Source organism: Ranitomeya variabilis, chromosome 5 (genome assembly GCF_051348905.1).
Source record: "Ranitomeya variabilis isolate aRanVar5 chromosome 5, aRanVar5.hap1, whole genome shotgun sequence".
NCBI lineage: Eukaryota > Metazoa > Chordata > Amphibia > Anura > Dendrobatidae > Ranitomeya > Ranitomeya variabilis.
Window position 1 is genome coordinate 76,983,104 of NC_135236.1, and position 16,940 is coordinate 77,000,043.

The 16,940-nt window shown below is 48.9% G+C and overlaps 1 protein-coding gene across 6 annotated transcripts in view; it reads right to left on the reverse strand.

Annotated features, from left to right (window-relative positions):
- Positions 1–16,722, reverse strand: part of LOC143774579 (uncharacterized) — a 56,490-nt gene extending 39,768 nt beyond the window's left edge. For 5 of the 6 annotated variants that reach the window (XM_077262315.1, XM_077262314.1, XM_077262311.1 and 2 more), the window contains exons 1-4: positions 16,546–16,700; positions 4,637–4,751; positions 4,319–4,418; positions 1,095–1,155 (exon numbers count right to left, since the gene is read on the reverse strand). In XM_077262315.1, the coding sequence (XP_077118430.1) occupies positions 1,095–1,155; positions 4,319–4,418; positions 4,637–4,751; positions 16,546–16,612 (343 nt within the window). In that variant the 5' untranslated portion in view covers positions 16,613–16,700. Of the gene's footprint in view, positions 1–1,094; positions 1,156–4,318; positions 4,419–4,636; positions 4,752–16,545 lie in introns of all 6 variants that reach the window. The other variant, XM_077262316.1, reaches the window with a different exon arrangement.
- Positions 16,723–16,940: the final 218 nt, after the last annotated feature.

Here is a 16,940-nt window from a genome sequence, read left to right on the forward strand (position 1 = left end):
GACTTATCCACTCTGGAGGAGCTACTGCGGCTGGACCGACCAATTGCCTGGCCATCACCCGTATCGTCACGAGTCTTTCACCAGGCAGTACGGGGCATCTGGATAGTGTTTACATGATGCTGTGCAGGGCTCACCTGCTGCTGCTCACTTTCTTCCATTATAACAATGGGCCAGAAGCACTGGCGCTTGTGCAGTGTCCACCTTTAAGCACGCCTCCGCCCCCTGTATATCTGGGTCAGCAGGTCCTGGCCGGGCGCCTCTTCCGCCCCCAGAACTGTCATGCCCTCGGTGCGCCGTGACTGACCCAGATCCCAGCACCCTGACGGCCACTGAACGAGTCACCGGTCACCGCCCTGGAACCCGGGTGCCCCAGACCCTGGCCGCAAGTGCGACCGCGGCGCCATTATCCGGCCAGACATGTCACCATGGTAATCCCAGCCCAATCACCAAGACGCCGGCCACGCTCGAGGGCCCGCCCAGGACGCGTCACCAGCTGAGCCCCTGGATGCCACTGGCACCCGGAACACCACACAGCCCTAGCAGCACGCCGGGCAGCGTCACGTTGGGGACCGCACAGATCTAAAGGGGCAAACTTACCTTCTTCCGGCGCTGGCGCCCCGGAGTCAGTAATCCTCTGGTCACCACTCTACCTGCCTGCTCACTGCCGTGCGGTCCACCTTGGGCCTTCCAGGGACCCCCCGCATGGGCCACAGTAGGGGACCCCCGCTACCTGAACTAACCGGCCGGGCCTGGGATCCATCAAATCCTCACAAGTATGCTGTAGGAAAAAGGTTCCCGTCAGGAACAGGAAACCAAGTGATGCGTGGGAGAGGTGCTGCTCTTTTGTATCCGTAGGTTTCCTGTCCCTGAAGGGCGGATCCCCTCTATCGTGGTGCTGTCATGGGAGACCAAATGAGCAGTATTTTTTCCGCTCTCTTACAGAAGGTTTTCTTCTTCTGCTTTGAATCTGACAGCAAGACAACAAAAAGGGATATTGATGCCCATGAAAAGTGGAGCGGCGGCCCACAGTAATGGACCAGGAGCATCCTGGGGAAACGGCCGCAATGGGAAACATCTCCCCCCAAATACTGTACCTTTATTCTGTTTCTGAATCTTCTGGTACATGAGAAACTTCTTATATTTTTTCTTGCTCCACTAGAAGGAGAAAAGAGAGAGAAGAGCGAGCAGAAGGAGCGAGCAGAAAGAGAGAGCAGAAAGAGAAAAAGAGAGGGAAAGAAAGAAAGAGAGAGAGAAAAGAAAGAAAGAAAGAAAGAAAGAAAGAAAGAAAGAAAGAAAGAAAGAAAGAAAGAAAGAAAGAAAGAAAGAAAGAAAGAAAGAAAGAAAGAAAGAAAGAAAGAAAGAAAGAAAGAAAGAAAAAGAAAGAAAAAGAAAGAAATGGTCAGCAGAGACATCAGGCTATTAGATTTCATCAGGTCTAACTCCGTGCGGACGCGGCCATGTTAGGCACGCTGAGTCTGACTGCGGAATCTGGTCTAGATTTATAGCATGCTAGTGTGAATGAGCGGCTATGGATGGGCGGAAAGTGGCCAATCAGTGGTTGGGGGCGGGGTTATACAGAGCTCAGCATTCAGAGAACTGATAGATCTGCAGCAGATAAAAAAAAAATTCTTGCTTTTTTTTGGGGGGGGGGGGGGATTTTATTTTAGTAGCGTTCATTGTGCATTAAAACTGATCAGGTGACATTCTTCAGGTCAGTAAGATCACGAGTTCACGACAATACCAAATTTGTATGGCAGCGGCATCTGTATGGTTAAAGAGGAGCGATCTGTGCTAGCTGGGTCATTCCATGTCAAGTGAACCAATGATTTTTACCACTATATTTTTAATTCTTTTGAGATTTTGTTATTTGGTAATAGTGTGTCAGAGAATGCAAAATGTGAAGAGGAAAAAAATTCTAGATTTTTTATTTTTTATTGATTTTCAAAGTTCGGAAAAAGTGCGAATTTCGGTGTTGCCTGCCTTTACATTTCTCCCCATAACTCAGGCTAGAAAAGAGATAGAGAAACAAAATAAACACCATTCTACTCAGAACTGTACAGGCTTTCACCAGATATGTCACAAGAGTATCTTTGATAATATTTTACCTATGCGAACGCAAGCGCAAAACTTTTAAATGCATTTCCGGAAAAAACGTTTAATTTAAAAATTTCAAAAACTGCACATGTGCCTGCTATGCTCCTATTCACATCTGTACCAAAATACAAGATGGGATCATGAAGGGATCATATTTTAAAAAATAAAAATATTACAGTGTCAGTTAAAAAATCTTGATTTCAGATCTGCTCAGCTTGTGGTCTAACAGTGTGGGGTCCATATTTACCAAATAATCCATGATTGCTAGATATTACGGTATTATTTATTATGTTACAGAGTATTAGAAGCAGGAGAGGACAGAGGAGAAGCTTTGTTAGGGCTGAGGATGACCAGGGGTAGACGGTGACTACAGAGCAGATGACAGGCCGGCAGCTCAGGCCGTATTCCCACCAAATCTGAACACCCAGGCAACTCCTCAAATGGAGGGAGAAAAATATTCTGAACATCCAGTTCATGTATTGTACAAACCAGGACTACAAAGAGGAGGAGGAGAGATTGTTATAACATCAGTTACAGGAAGCAGAACCCATCACAGGGACTCAGCAATACCGGACTGTCATCCCATGTAGGGAAAATAAAGACAGTGACGTCCATGACGTGGTAGAAGGCGGCACAAGATCGGCAATGGATGACACAACTGGCTATGTGACCTGTGAATATGATGGGCGCTGGTGGCCGCTACTGGACTCTCCAAAGATTGTGAAAATGAAGACGTAGAAGTGACTTTTCTGCACCGTCTGGTCCAGCGCCGTCGTTTGTGTATCCAAGAAAATCAGACATTGTAAAAGTGAACAAAAATCAGATATAACTCAGGTGGAGCCAAGCACCATGACAGCCGTACATACTCTGACACAAAAGGAAACGGCCATTGCTAGTGAGCGCTTATGGGCAAGATGGCATTTCATCCTCCAGAAGGGACACACTGATGATAGAAGCCCAGTGTAAAAACCTACTATTAATTGTTTGATTAGTTCATATTTTATAGTACGAGGATTTAACTAGTGGACTATTCTTCTTAAACACTTCAGAAATGACATGTTTAGTGATATAGTAGAAAATAAATTGTTCCATGTATAAATAGGTGGTAAAAATATTGGTTCTTTGAATCTTGTTTTTAACATATAATTAGGATCAGACTGTATTTAGAAAACCACACTTGAGGATGTGATCACGTTTTTTCTTTTGGCTTGTTCAATGAATTCAGGTTGAAAATGCTGAGCAAGTTGTTATGATGATTTATTCTGGCACTTCAGTAGTTGTTTTTTGTGTTTCTTTATTGTTACATATAACTGTTGAATGCAGTAAGTTGTAATTTGAAAAGAAAAAAGGAAGAAACTCACACAAACATAAAATCAGATGATTCAAGGCTTAAAAAAAAATACAAATGTGATAGATCCCAAGTTGAATCCCTGTACAAATATAAACAAGGACACAAGTAACACACATGCATGTTTTCACAATTTTAAAACATATGTTTTTTTCAGAATTGCGCATCAAAATTTTTAATTTGATTTCTCCAAAACAAAATATAAAGAAACATAGTCTTGTGACATATCAAATGAAAGCCGGTACCGTTCTGAGAAAAATGATGCCTCTCCCACCTCTATATCTTAATCATAGCCCGAGATATGATAAAAAATGTAAAGCCATACCAGGCCAAAATCCATGCTTTTTCAAAACTTTAAAAATCTGTAAAAAATTAACTGATGAAGAAAAAAATTCTAAACTTTTAATTTGTAATTAACTAAAGTTGTACTTCATAAAAACAAAAAATAAAAGAAATCTAAAGGCGTAAGGTAAAAAAAATATTCATATTTGGATCACTTGATATGGAATGACCCAGCTCCGACTGCTGCTAGAGGCAGGTGTTGACTGTGTAACACAGCTGACACCTGGCCTGAGCGGAGCACACTCAGCTACTGAGCCCGCTATATACGACCGCATCCGGTGTCTGATGAACATACATATCAGTTGTTAGTACAAGGAGATGAGGCCATAGGGTTGGGCATTATCTAAGTACGTTAGGGATACTAAGGTAATGAGCACAACTAGCAGTAGTGTGGCTAATCTATAGGCATGTTAGTGATACTAAGGCACTGGAGCACAACTAGCAGTAGTGTGGCCAATATAAAAGTGCCTATATACCAGAAGAATAATCATAGCTTCACTAATGAATGATGACTGGGATGTAATGAACACTCACCTTAACTTGATTTGGGTCAAATGGTTCTGAGTCTGATCCAACCATAAAGGGGTCGCTGTGCATTTCAGAATTATCAGGAAACTGACTATAATGAAAAGGCCTGAAGAGAAAATAATGACACATTACACATACAGTATACTAAACTTAATAGGGGGCAAGTTTGGGGTGGTGCTCTATGTGCCTCCAATCACAGACAATTTAGCTTCCTTATAAAGGGGGAAGTTCTTTTTCCTAAAGGTTTGGTCACTAAACATGACACAAGATGGTGTCCATAGAGAGCGATCGGCTGTAAAGAAAGCTCGGCTTGTGACGGGCTACCTGCTCGAGAGAGACATCATCCGAGAACCTCGAATTGATCTTGGTCCTGACGCATTTCTGGGGTAACGTCCACGGAATTCCATTGGTGAAGGTGCAAAATTATACCTTGGGTGACCTAGAAAAAAAAAAAAAAGGATGGTTACATCAAGGCACTATACAGCATCAGATGTACACATTAGGAGACAATCCCAGGTCCCTCCAAATACATCCGATGGCAGCAAATCTACTATATAATTGTCTAAGGGTCACTTCCGTCTGTCCTTCTGTCTGTCACGGATATTCATTGGTCGCGGCCTCTGTCTGTCATGGAAATCCAAGTCGCTGATTGGTCGTGGCAAAACGCCCACGACCAATCAGCGACGGCCATAGTCTGGCAGCGAAATGGCCGCTGCTTTACTGCCCTGTAGTCAGCGCTGAGCGCTCTCACAGGGTTAATGCCAGCGTTAACGGACCGCGGTGTAACGCGGCAGAGCAAGCGGCAGGTTCCGTTGCCAAGCTAAGCGAGAAGGACCTGCCATGACGTCACAATCATGTGACCGTGACGTCATCACAGGTCCTGCGCTCATAGCAACCCTGGGACCGGAAGCTGCCACGTGCACCGCACACAGGCGCCAGGACTTCAAGGGGCCTTCGGAAGGTGAGTAAATGTTTAATTTTTATTTTAAGTAATTTTTAACCACGCATATAGTGCCCACATTGCTATATACTACGTGGGCTGTGTTACATACTGCGTGGGCTCTGTTATATACTACATCTCTGTGCTATATACTATGTAGCTGGGCAATATACAACGTGACTGTGCTATATACTACGTGGCTGTGCAATATACTATGTGCTCTGTGTTATATACTACGTAGCTGTGCAATATACTATGTGGCTGTGTCGGTTCTGTTATATACTACGTCGACTGTGCAATATACTACGTGACTCTGTTATATACTACGTGCCTCTGCAATATACTACGTGGCTCTGCTATATACTACGTCGCTGACCAATATACTGCATAGCTGTGCAATACACTATGTAGCTGTGCAATACACTAGGTGACTTATATACTACGTGGCTATGTTATACACTACGTGGCTGACCAATATACTACGTGCCTGTTTAATACACGTGGCTATGTAATATATAGTATATAATATATAGCTATGATATATACTACGTCAGTTGTGTTATATACTACTTCACTTTGCAATATAGTACGTAGCCTGTGCTATATACTACCTACATATTCTAGAATACCCAATACATTAGAATCGGGCCACCATCTAGATATATAGATATATATATATATATATATATATATATATATATATATATATATATATATATATATATATATATATATATATATATATATATATATATATATATAATATATCAGGGTCCTAATAATGATCTAGAGGAGAGAAGTAAAGGGGTTAATTTAAGGATCTCAGATTGGCCCACCAATGCTTATCACCTCTCCAATATCTGACCTTCCCCAATTGCAGCACTGTGACTTTCGGCGTCTCCTGACTTGTCTCCCATCGAGCACATCTGGGACATCATTGGCTGACAATTACAAAGGAAGCTGCCAGCAGCGGATCTTGATGATTTGCCCAAGAGCATTCAGTGCTGCAGAACATTCCTCAGACAAACCATTAAATAACCTCATTGATAGCAGCCGAGGCTATAAGTGATGGATTTCTGCATATGAAGTTCATACTCCATACTGAATAAAAAGAGGTTTTGACTTTTTTTTATTTTTTTTATCATTAACATATTAACATGTCTAGCCATCCTGTGGTTTCCATAATTTCACGACCTTTACTTGTGTAGCAATTTCAATGTTGAGGAGTGTATATACTGTAATATTGTAGACTTGCCGTATATAGTACAAGCAATAGCAAAATTAAAAATGTTTTCAGGTGTATTAATGAAAAATAAAGTTTAAGTCACCCCCCCCCCCCCCCCCCGTCTAAATAAACAATGAAGAACAAAAAATACAGCATGGTTGGTGTTGTTCAGTCTGTAAAATTGCACTTTACATAATTAAAATTTTGATAAACACCCCAAAATAAAAATAATAATAAATAAGAATTTCGAAATCCAGAATTGCCATTTTTCAGTCACAACACATCCCCTGCAATAAAAAGCGATCAATACAGCTATGATGATAAAATAATAGGTATTTTTGTGTACTCACCGTAAAATCCTTTTCTCTGAGCCAATCATTGGGGGACACAGACCGTGGGTGTATGCTTCTGCCACCAGTAGGCTGACAGTAAGTAATACAAAGAAAGTTAGCTCCTCCCCTGCAGTATACACCCTCCTGCTGGCTCCCACAGAACCAGTTCAGTGCAAAAGCAGTAGGAGATAAATAACTAGTGATGAGCGAGTATACTCGTTGCTCAGGTTTTACCCGAGCACGCTCGGGTGGTCTCCGAGTATTTATGACTGCTAGGAGATTTAGTTTTCATCGCGGCAGCTGAATGATTTACAGCTACTACCCAGCCTGAGTACATGTGGGGGTTGCCTGGTTGCTAGGGAATCCCCACATGTAATCAAGCTGGCTAGTAACCCGAGCAACGAGTACACTCGCTCATCACTAATAACATAAGAGTATAACATGTCAAATTACAGAACAAGCACAAAGCTATTAACAGGGTGGGTGCTGTGTCCCCCAATGATTGGCTTGGAGAAAAGGATTTTACGCTGAGTACACAAAAATCCCTATTTCTCCTTCGCCTCATTGGGGGGACACAGACTGTGGGACGTCCCAAAGCAGTCATTGGGTGGGGACAACATAACAGATCAGGCCCTGCGTAACTGCTACCTAAAAGTGCGCTACCGTGGCCTGCAGAGTCTGCATGCCCAGACTCACATGTGCGGAAGTCTAGGTGTGAAAATTATAGTGCTTCAAGAATGCATGGGGACTGGACAAAACCGCAACCTTTCAGGCATGCTCTGCCGACGCCTGATGTCTAATGGCCCAAGAAACCCCAATCGACCAACTTTAGTGTGCCCTGATCCCGCTTGGATAGGCTGACCTCTGACGCGGAAGGACTTCTGGATGGTGGAACGAATCCACCTGGCTATCATAGCCGATAAAGTGGCTAAACCTTTCCTGTGACCATCAGAAAGCCTGAATGAAACGTCAGACCTTCGGAAGGAATCCATCCTCGATACGTACCTTTCAGAGCTCTCACCTCGTCAGAGCATGGAGAACCTGTTCCACTTTGTAGACTGGAGCCGAACAAGATGAGGAAGAACGATGCCCTCTTAATGGTGGAAGTACAATAACACCTTGGCAACAAGGGACAGGTATGGCCTGAGGACAACCTTGCCTTGATGGAATAAGGAAAAGTATCTGAAAGGACAGAGCGGCCAGCTCCACAAACTTGCCTGACGTGACCGCCGCGAAAAAGGCGACCTTCCATAACAGTAAAGTCAGCAACGTCATGAAGAGGATGAAAAGGAGTCTCCTGTAAGACCAGTTAAGGTCCCAAAGATCTAGCGGTATGCGATAGGGCAGTACCACATGTGAAACTCCCTGCGTGAAAGTCCTTAGATGCCGTTTTGTTGCAATAAGACAGATAAGGCCAAAATTTGAACTTTCAGTGAGCTGAGCACCCAGCCTGAATCCAGATTGTTTTGAAGAAAAACTAACATGGGGAATGCGTCCGAGATCCCAGCCCTAAGCAAAACGCGCACTGAGGCGGGCTTACAAGCACTAGTCGCTGATGTTGTCAGAGTCCCACCTCAACGGCCAAGTTGAGAACACGGAACCCCTGGGATCTGGCGACAAAACAGTCCCTGGAGAGCAGATCTGGAAGATCCGACAATCTCCAGAGAAAGATGGCGACAAATTGTACTAGCTCCGCAAACAACACCTGACGTGGTCAGTCCGGATCGTCCAGGATCACTGGGACCCTTTCAGCTTCATAAAGACTCTCGGAAGTAGCGGAAGAGGGGAAACGGAACTGGCCCCATGGAAGAACCAGAGCATGCACTGCTACGGCTTTTGGATCTCGAGACCGAGCTATGAACTTGAGTACTTTGGCATTCGGTCTGGATGCCATCTGATCTACATCCGGAATTCCCCAGGAAAGGCAGATCTGTTGGAAGACTTCCGGATGAAGTTCCCACTCGCCAGAGGCAAGACCCTGGTGGCTAAAGGAAGTCTGCCGCCCAGTTGTCCCGCGGCGCAAAGATCACTGAGTGATTGATCTCTGCCCATCGGAGAATGTGAGTGACCTCGGCCATGGCCGCCCGGCTGCAGGTCCCCCTGATTGATGTACACTGTGGTCCTGGCGTTATCCGATTAAGTTCGGATGGTGTGACCAGCCAGAAGACAGTGGAACTGCTGTAGGGCTAGCCGTATAGCTCGAACCTCTAGAAATATTGGTTGGGAGTTCCCGAGTTAAACGGCAGCTTTGAGCAATAAGGTGACTATCCCCAGCCCAGAAGACTGGAATCGATAGTCACTACTAACAGTTTTAAACTGGAAGAAAGGATCTCCCCTTGAGGGAGGAGCTCAGAGGTCATCATCTGAGAGCCTGTCTGACCCACAGAGCCAAGCAGGGCGAAGGTGACGGCTTCCATTGCCGCCACCATTTTTTCTAGAACCCTCATAGCAAATCGGATGGAATGAGGGAACGAGTTACAAGTGCACAAGCTCCCTGTTGGAGGGCCAAGGCCTTGCATCACCAACCCTCTGGAGGTGTCCAGGATCATCCTCAAAAAGGATATCTGCTGGGCTGGAAATATTTGGGAAGACTTGTTTAAGTTTATCAGCCAGCCCAGGCGAGAAAGGGTATCGCAAATAAGGCTACTTTCACACTAGTGTTAACTGCAATACGTCGCAAATGCGTCGTTTTGCCGAAAAAACGCATCCTGAAAAAGTGCTTGCAGGATGCGTTTTTTGTGCATTGACTAACATTAGCGACGCATTTGCGACGCATTGCCACACGTCGCAACCGTCGTGCGACGGTTGCGCCGTGCTGTGGCGGACCGTCGGGAGCAAAAAACGTTACATGTAACGTTTTTTGCTCCCGACGGTCCGCTTTTTCCGACCGCGCATGCGCGGCCGGAACTCCGCCCACACCTCCCTGCACCTCACAATGGGGCAGCGGATGCGCAGAAAAAATGCATCCGCTGCCCCCGTTGTGCGGCGGAGACAACGCTAGCGTCGGGGACCTCGGCCCGACGCACCGCGACAAGCCGAGCCCGACGCTAGTGTGAAAGTAGCCTGATACAGACGGACTCAGCGCAGTCCTGGAAGGACGGTCCCTTGACTAGAAAGTCGTCCATATAGGGCAGGACGACCATGCCCCGAGAGTTTAAGATGGACGCGACGGCCGGCATGACCCTTGAGAACACTCTGGGAGTGGTAACAAGGCCTAAAAGCAAAGTCGTGAAATGACAATGCTGTTCCTTAATGGCGAAATGCAGGAATTTTTGGCGAGGGGAAAAAAAATAAAATAAATAAATCAGAAGGTGGAGGTAAGCAGCCCGAATATCGGTGGATGCCAGAAACTCCACCATTTTCCATTGAGGTAATGACTGAACTGAGGGACTTCCTCCGAAAAAGGCGGGCCTTGACAAACGTGTTAGAAGTTTGAAGTCCAGGATTGGTCTTACTTTTCCCGTCCTTTTATTTGGAACCTAGATCCCTGAGATCTAGCCTGTCTAGGACAACCCTTCCACTGCTGGTTGTGTCTATAGGAAACTTGCGCCCCTTGTTCCTGCGTGGGGAACGCCCTGGTTGGGAAGAAGTAGTGGTCCAGCCTAGATTGGTTCCAACTTCTCACTGAATAACCGACCACTCTGATAAGAGAGTGATTTCAGACTTTTTGGACGCAGAGTCCGCTTTCCATTGAATGTAATGGCATTTGCTGCTGACAGCGCCGCGTAACTAGCTACGTCCAAAGAGGCATGGACCACAGTCTCCCGCTCAAGAGATTTGATTGGCCAGCTGTACTGTCTTAGGTTAAGGAAGGGTAGAGCGCTTACCCGGAGAAACTGCAGGGTGGTAGAATGCGCAGCTGTATCCAGCAAGTCAGGATAAACCATCACTTCTGATGGTGAGAGTGATGAACCCTCGATCCACCATCCCCTAAACAGGGAAGTGGAGAGGGACCGTAAGCCTCTTTGCATCATTCACTTAACAGTGGTGATGCAGTGTGGGCTGTTCGGACGCAAAAAAGGGTGTCTCTGCACATCCCAGAGTTCAGGCCCCGGGTGGACAGGGCTGGATGTCCGGCATTAGGCCTGGCTTAGGGAGAGAATACATGGAGGTGACACTCCACGTGTTCGTCTGTTGATGGTGCTGGGAGATCGGTGCCCTTTAAGGGACCCGTCACCTCTAAAAATTAGCCCAGACATGGTATCCTATGTAGTGCATAGCTTATCCGGACACTCCCTACGCAGGGAAAAAACTGGCAAATGCAGATCCGGGAAACCCAGAGGCTTCTGTCCTGTGAAGCGTTTGTCTGGCCGCTTTCTGTGCTGCTGAATAATGTCCTGAAATTCAGGATGGTAGGTGAACAATGCGGATGTTTAATCCTCTTAAAGGACACCGCTTGACCCGGAACAGAGATTCATCCATCTTCAGGGTTTGGTTGACGGCTTCAATGAGTTTATCTACCGTCACCTGAGTCTCAGGGGAGTCCTGATCAAGAAAATCGTTAGACTCCCACTCCGAGTCCAGGTCGTTGCGAACCCCTGGTGAGGAGGAGCGAGAAGGGGAGCTTACGGACGCCGAGGTGCGGGAGGGCCCAGGAGACGTACTATGGGTACGCTTTCTAGCTGCCCTAGAATTTTGCACCTGAGATCGGCCCCTGCAGGCCAACGGTTCCCGTGTAGAAGAGGAACCTTCTGAGACAGGCAGATGCCCCGACTTGTGGAGGAGTCCCGGAAGGGCTCAATCCCTTTCAGTGAGGCCCTGGACTGTGGCAGTGACGACGCTCACTCAGGAGGACTAGGTGCGCTAGGTTTGGTAACGGCGGAGGGCTCCTGAGCCTTCAGATAGTAGATTACTCTGTTCCTGGGATAGCAAGAACTGACAAAAGGTGCATGCAGCAAAGAATTCAGTACCCCTGTATGTTCTGGCTCTGCTGAATGCACCCAATGAGAAGGGTAATGCCCAGAATATTCTGCGGGGAAGGGGCAAACAGGGAAAAAACAATGCCCAGGATCGCAGAGCAGCTCTTACCCCTGTCCTGTGCCCGGAGACAGAATCCATCCGCTGCTGGAACCCAGTCTGCAGAGCGCGGCCGGAAGCCTGATAATGGACGTCGGGAATAGAGAAACACGCTGAGGGAGTGGACGGAGCTTCTGGCCTAGTACAGGCCGAAGCCGGGGAGAAAACGTCTGGACACCGGGAGCAAGAGAAGGGGCAGAGCCAGAAGAGCGTGCGCGGCCTAGTACAGGCCGAAGCCTGTCGCGTGACTGCTGGGTAGCTGAGGTTCACCAGGAGCCCTCCTGCCGAACCCGACCCCTGACACTCACCAATCGGATGTCCGGGGGGACCCACTGTGAGGAGCTGCAGAGCTCGACCGCTCTGTTGAAGGTCAGGTGCCTTCAATTTGGACGGTGCAGGAACCCTCCATCCACCATCCCCTTCATAGGGAGGTGGAGAGGGACCGTTCGCCTCTTTGCACCATCCGCTTTAACATTGGTGGTGCAGTCGGGGCTGCATGGATGCCAAATGGGAACCTCTGTACATCTAAAGGGTTAATCCCCTAGGATGGGACAGAGCTGAATGTCCGGCATTAGGCCTGGCTGCGGAAGAGGGTACGTGGAGGCAACACTCCATGTGCTTGTCCGTCAAGGGTGCGGGGAAATCGGTGACCTTCAAGGAACTCGTCACCCCCAAAAACCAGCCCAGGCATGGCATCCCACATTGCAGGAGAGGATACGGGGAGGCGACACTCGCCGTGCTCGCCTGTTGGTTGGGGGAGATCGGCCCCTTCAAAGGGTTCATCGCCCCAGTCTTCCATGTAAAAAGGTTTAAAAAAGTAAAACTTGAAAGACAAAAATAAAATAGAAAAATATAGTCTGATTAGCAGACCCCAGTGTGCCTCCTATGGACACTAAGCATGAATTGGTTCTCTGAGAGCCAGCAGGAGGGTGTATACTGCAGAGGAGTGAACTTTCTTTGTATCACTTCTCTTGGTGGCAGCAGCATACACCACGGTCTGTGTCCCCCAATGAGGCGAAGGAGAAAAAGAAGTTATCACTCATGAAGGGGTTAAAGGTTTTATCTTCAGCAGGAGGGCACCACTGCTCTTACAACCGGCTTTCTGCTTTATTAAACGGTGTATTCTGGTTTCATAAGAAAAGTCTGCAGACACTACGGGACTGCTAACTGCCAAATAGTGACAGTGTGCAATGTGTGCCCTGTGAGGGTACCCGTCACGTAACCATATATGCAATTTGCATCCTTGCAGTCAAGTGCTGACTAGACTCTCCTAGGCTTCTCAATATTCTAGAGAAGAAACTGCTAGTCGGCAGGTGACTGCCCACTCACATAGGGCATACAGAGGCATCCAGACAGCGTGCACATCGCACACTGACAGTATTTGGCAGTCTGCAGTCACCCTGTGACTGCAGACTTTTCTACTTAGACTGGACAACCCCTCTAACAGCTTGAAAAACCGGTATCGTTGTGCCACTGGCCCAAACTGTGCATTCTCCGATGCTGCAAGCAGGAACCCCTGTGTTTCTGTGAGCCCCATTATTACATCCCTGCTCAGGGACCCCTGTGTATCCATGAGCCCCGTCTCTACATCTCTGCTCAGGGACCCCCATGTATAAGTGTCCTCTGTCCATCCATCTCTGCTCAGGGACCCTTGCGTATCGGTGACCCCCATCCATACATCTCTGCTCAGAGACCCCTATGTATCGGTGACTCCCATCTGCACATCTCTGATCAGGGACCCCTGCGTATTGGTGTCCCCTGCCTGCCCATCTCTGCTCAGGGACCCCTGTGTATCGGTGTTCTCTGTCTATATATCTCTGCTCAGGGAGCCCTGCGTATCAGTGACCCCCCATCCATACATCTCTGCTCAGGGAGCCCTGTGTATCTGTGACCCCCGTCTGCCCATCTCTGCTCAGGGACCCCTGTATAAGTATCGGTGACCCCCATCCATATATCTCTGCTCAGGGAGCCCTGCGTATCAGTGACCCCCATCCATATATCTCTGCTCAGGGACCCCTGTGTATCGGTGACCCCCATCCGTACATCTCTGCTCAGGGAGCCCTGTGTATCGGTGACCCCCATCCGTACATCTCTGCTCAGGGACCCCTGTGTATCAGTGACCCCCATCCATACATCTCTGCTCAGGGACCCCTGTGTATCGGTGACCCCCGTCTGCACATCTCTGCTCAGGGACCCCTGTGTATCAGTGACCCCATCCATATATCTCTGCTCAGGGACCCCTGTGTATCGGTGACCCCCATCCATACATCTCTGCTCAGGGACCCCTGTGTATCGGTGACCCCCGTCTGCACATCTCTGCTCAGGGACCCCTGTGTATCGGTGACCCCCGTCTGCACATCTCTGCTCAGGGACCCCTGTGTATCGGTGACCCCCGTCTGCACATCTCTGCTCAGGGAGCCCTGTGTATCGGTGACCCCATCCATATATCTCTGCTCAGGGACCCCTGTGTATCGGTGACCCCCATCCATACATCTCTGCTCAGGGACCCCTGTGTATCGGTGACCACCATCCGTACATCTCTGCTCAGGGACCCCTGTGTATCGGTGACCCCCGTCTGCACATCTCTGCTCAGGGAGCCCTGTGTATCGATGACCCCATCTGCACATCTCTGCTCAGGGACCCCTGTGTATCGGTGACCACCATCCATATATCTCTGCTCAGGGACCCCTGTGTATTGGTGACCCCCATCCGTACATCTCTGCTCAGGGAGCCCTGTGTATCGGTGACCCCCATCCATATATCTCTGCTCAGGGAGCCCTGTGTATCGGTGACCCCCGTCTGCACATCTCTGCTCAGGGAGCCCTGTGTATCGATGACCCCATCTGCACATCTCTGCTCAGGGACCCCTGTGTATCGGTGACCCCATCCATATATCTCTGCTCAGGGACCCCTGTGTATCGGTGACCCCCATCCATACATCTCTGCTCAGGGACCCCTGTGTATTGGTGACCCCCGACTGCACATCTCTGCTCAGGGAGCCCTGTGTATCGGTGACCCCCGTCTGCCCATCTCTGCTCAGGGACCCCTGTGTATCGGTGACCCCCATCCATACATCTCTGCTCAGGGACCCCTGTGTATCGGTGACCCCCGTCTGCACATCTCTGCTCAGGGAGCCCTGTGTATCGGTGACCCCCGTCTGCACATCTCTGCTCAGGGAGCCCTGTGTATCGGTGACCCCCGTCTGCACATCTCTGCTCAGGGAGCCCTGTGTATCGGTGACCCCATCCATATATCTCTGCTCAGGGACCCCTGTGTATCGGTGACCCCATCCATATATCTCTGCTCAGGGACCCCTGTGTATCGGTGACCCCATCCATATATCTCTGCTCAGGGACCCCTGTGTATCGGTGTTCTCTGTCTATATATCTCTGCTCAGGGACCCCTGTGTATCGGTGACCCCCGTCTGCACATCTCTGCTCAGGGAGCCCTGTGTATCGGTGACCCCCGTCTGCCCATCTCTGCTCAGGGAGCCCTGTGTATCGGTGACCCCATCCATATATCTCTGCTCAGGGACCCCTGTGTATCGGTGACCACCATCCATATATCTCTGCTCAGGGAGCCCTGTGTATCGGTGACCCCCATCCATACATCTCTGCTCAGGGACCCCTGTGTATCGGTGACCCCCGTCTGCACATCTCTGCTCAGGGAGCCCTGTGTATCGGTGACCCCCGTCTGCCCATCTCTGCTCAGGGAGCCCTGTGTATCGGTGACCCCATCCATATATCTCTGCTCAGGGACCCCTGTGTATCGGTGACCACCATCCATATATCTCTGCTCAGGGAGCCCTGTGTATCGGTGACCCCCATCCATACATCTCTGCTCAGGGACCCCTGTGTATCGGTGACCCCCGTCTGCACATCTCTGCTCAGGGACCCCTGTGTATCGGTGACCCCATCCATATATCTCTGCTCAGGGACCCCTGTGTATCGGTGACCCCATCCATATATCTCTGCTCAGGGACCCCTGTGTATCGGTGACCCCATCCATATATCTCTGCTCAGGGACCCCTGTGTATCGGTGTTCTCTGTCTATATATCTCTGCTCAGGGACCCCTGTGTATCGGTGACCCCCGTCTGCACATCTCTGCTCAGGGAGCCCTGTGTATCGGTGACCCCCGTCTGCACATCTCTGCTCAGGGACCCCTGTGTATCGGTGACCCCCGTCTGCACATCTCTGCTCAGGGACCCCTGTGTATCGGTGACCCCCGTCTGCACATCTCTGCTCAGGGAGCCCTGTGTATCGGTGACCCCCATCCATACATCTCTGCTCAGGGACCCCTGTGTATCGGTGACCCCCGTCTGAACATCTCCGCTCATCCATACCGTCACGGTTTCCTGTCGCAAGATGCCCATAGTGACAGGTTACGTAGCACCAGCCATTAGATGTGCTGCGTGTTACTGGGGCCCGGACACAAGGTTTTGCCATGAAAACCCCATTTGCTACTTTTCGGTGAAACACAAGATAACATGCCAGGGCTTTGTGCCCACTCGGGTAACTCCGAGCTCTGTTATTACACTGAACGGCTTCATTAGCGAAAGAACTAGAAGTCACAGCATGCCCTGCCAAAAACAGGCCTGTCTGTAGGAACTTGCAGAGCGAACTGGGGATTGTAGTTCCCCCTCCCTGGCATATGTAGGGTCCTGGTGTATTACGACATGTAAATGATTGCAGTGACCACAGCCCCCATCTTCATGCTCACCCCAGTTTCCAGCATCCATAGCGTCCGCGTTGTTTCGAGCTCCCTTCCGAATGTGGCTAGAGCGCATGCGTACAACGCGTGAACATGTTCCGTTCCGATTGGACAGTTCACCTGTCCATCAACTTAATCAGCGAACGCTATTGGTTGCTATACGGATGTGACGTCAGGGAAGTAGCTGAACGTCTTTTTTTTTTCTCCATCTTTGTTGGGTAAAGTTCTCTTCTCGCGTTAGTTGTGACAGTGATGGCCGCAGCAGTCAGGGTAGCGACTAGAACGGAGTTGATTCTTTGAGGGAATACGTCACCGGAAGGGGTGGGGCTTCCTTCAGACCCAGACTCCGAGTCCAGTCCAGTGAGTGAAGATCTGAGAGTAGAAAGCTGCACTGTGCGGAGTCT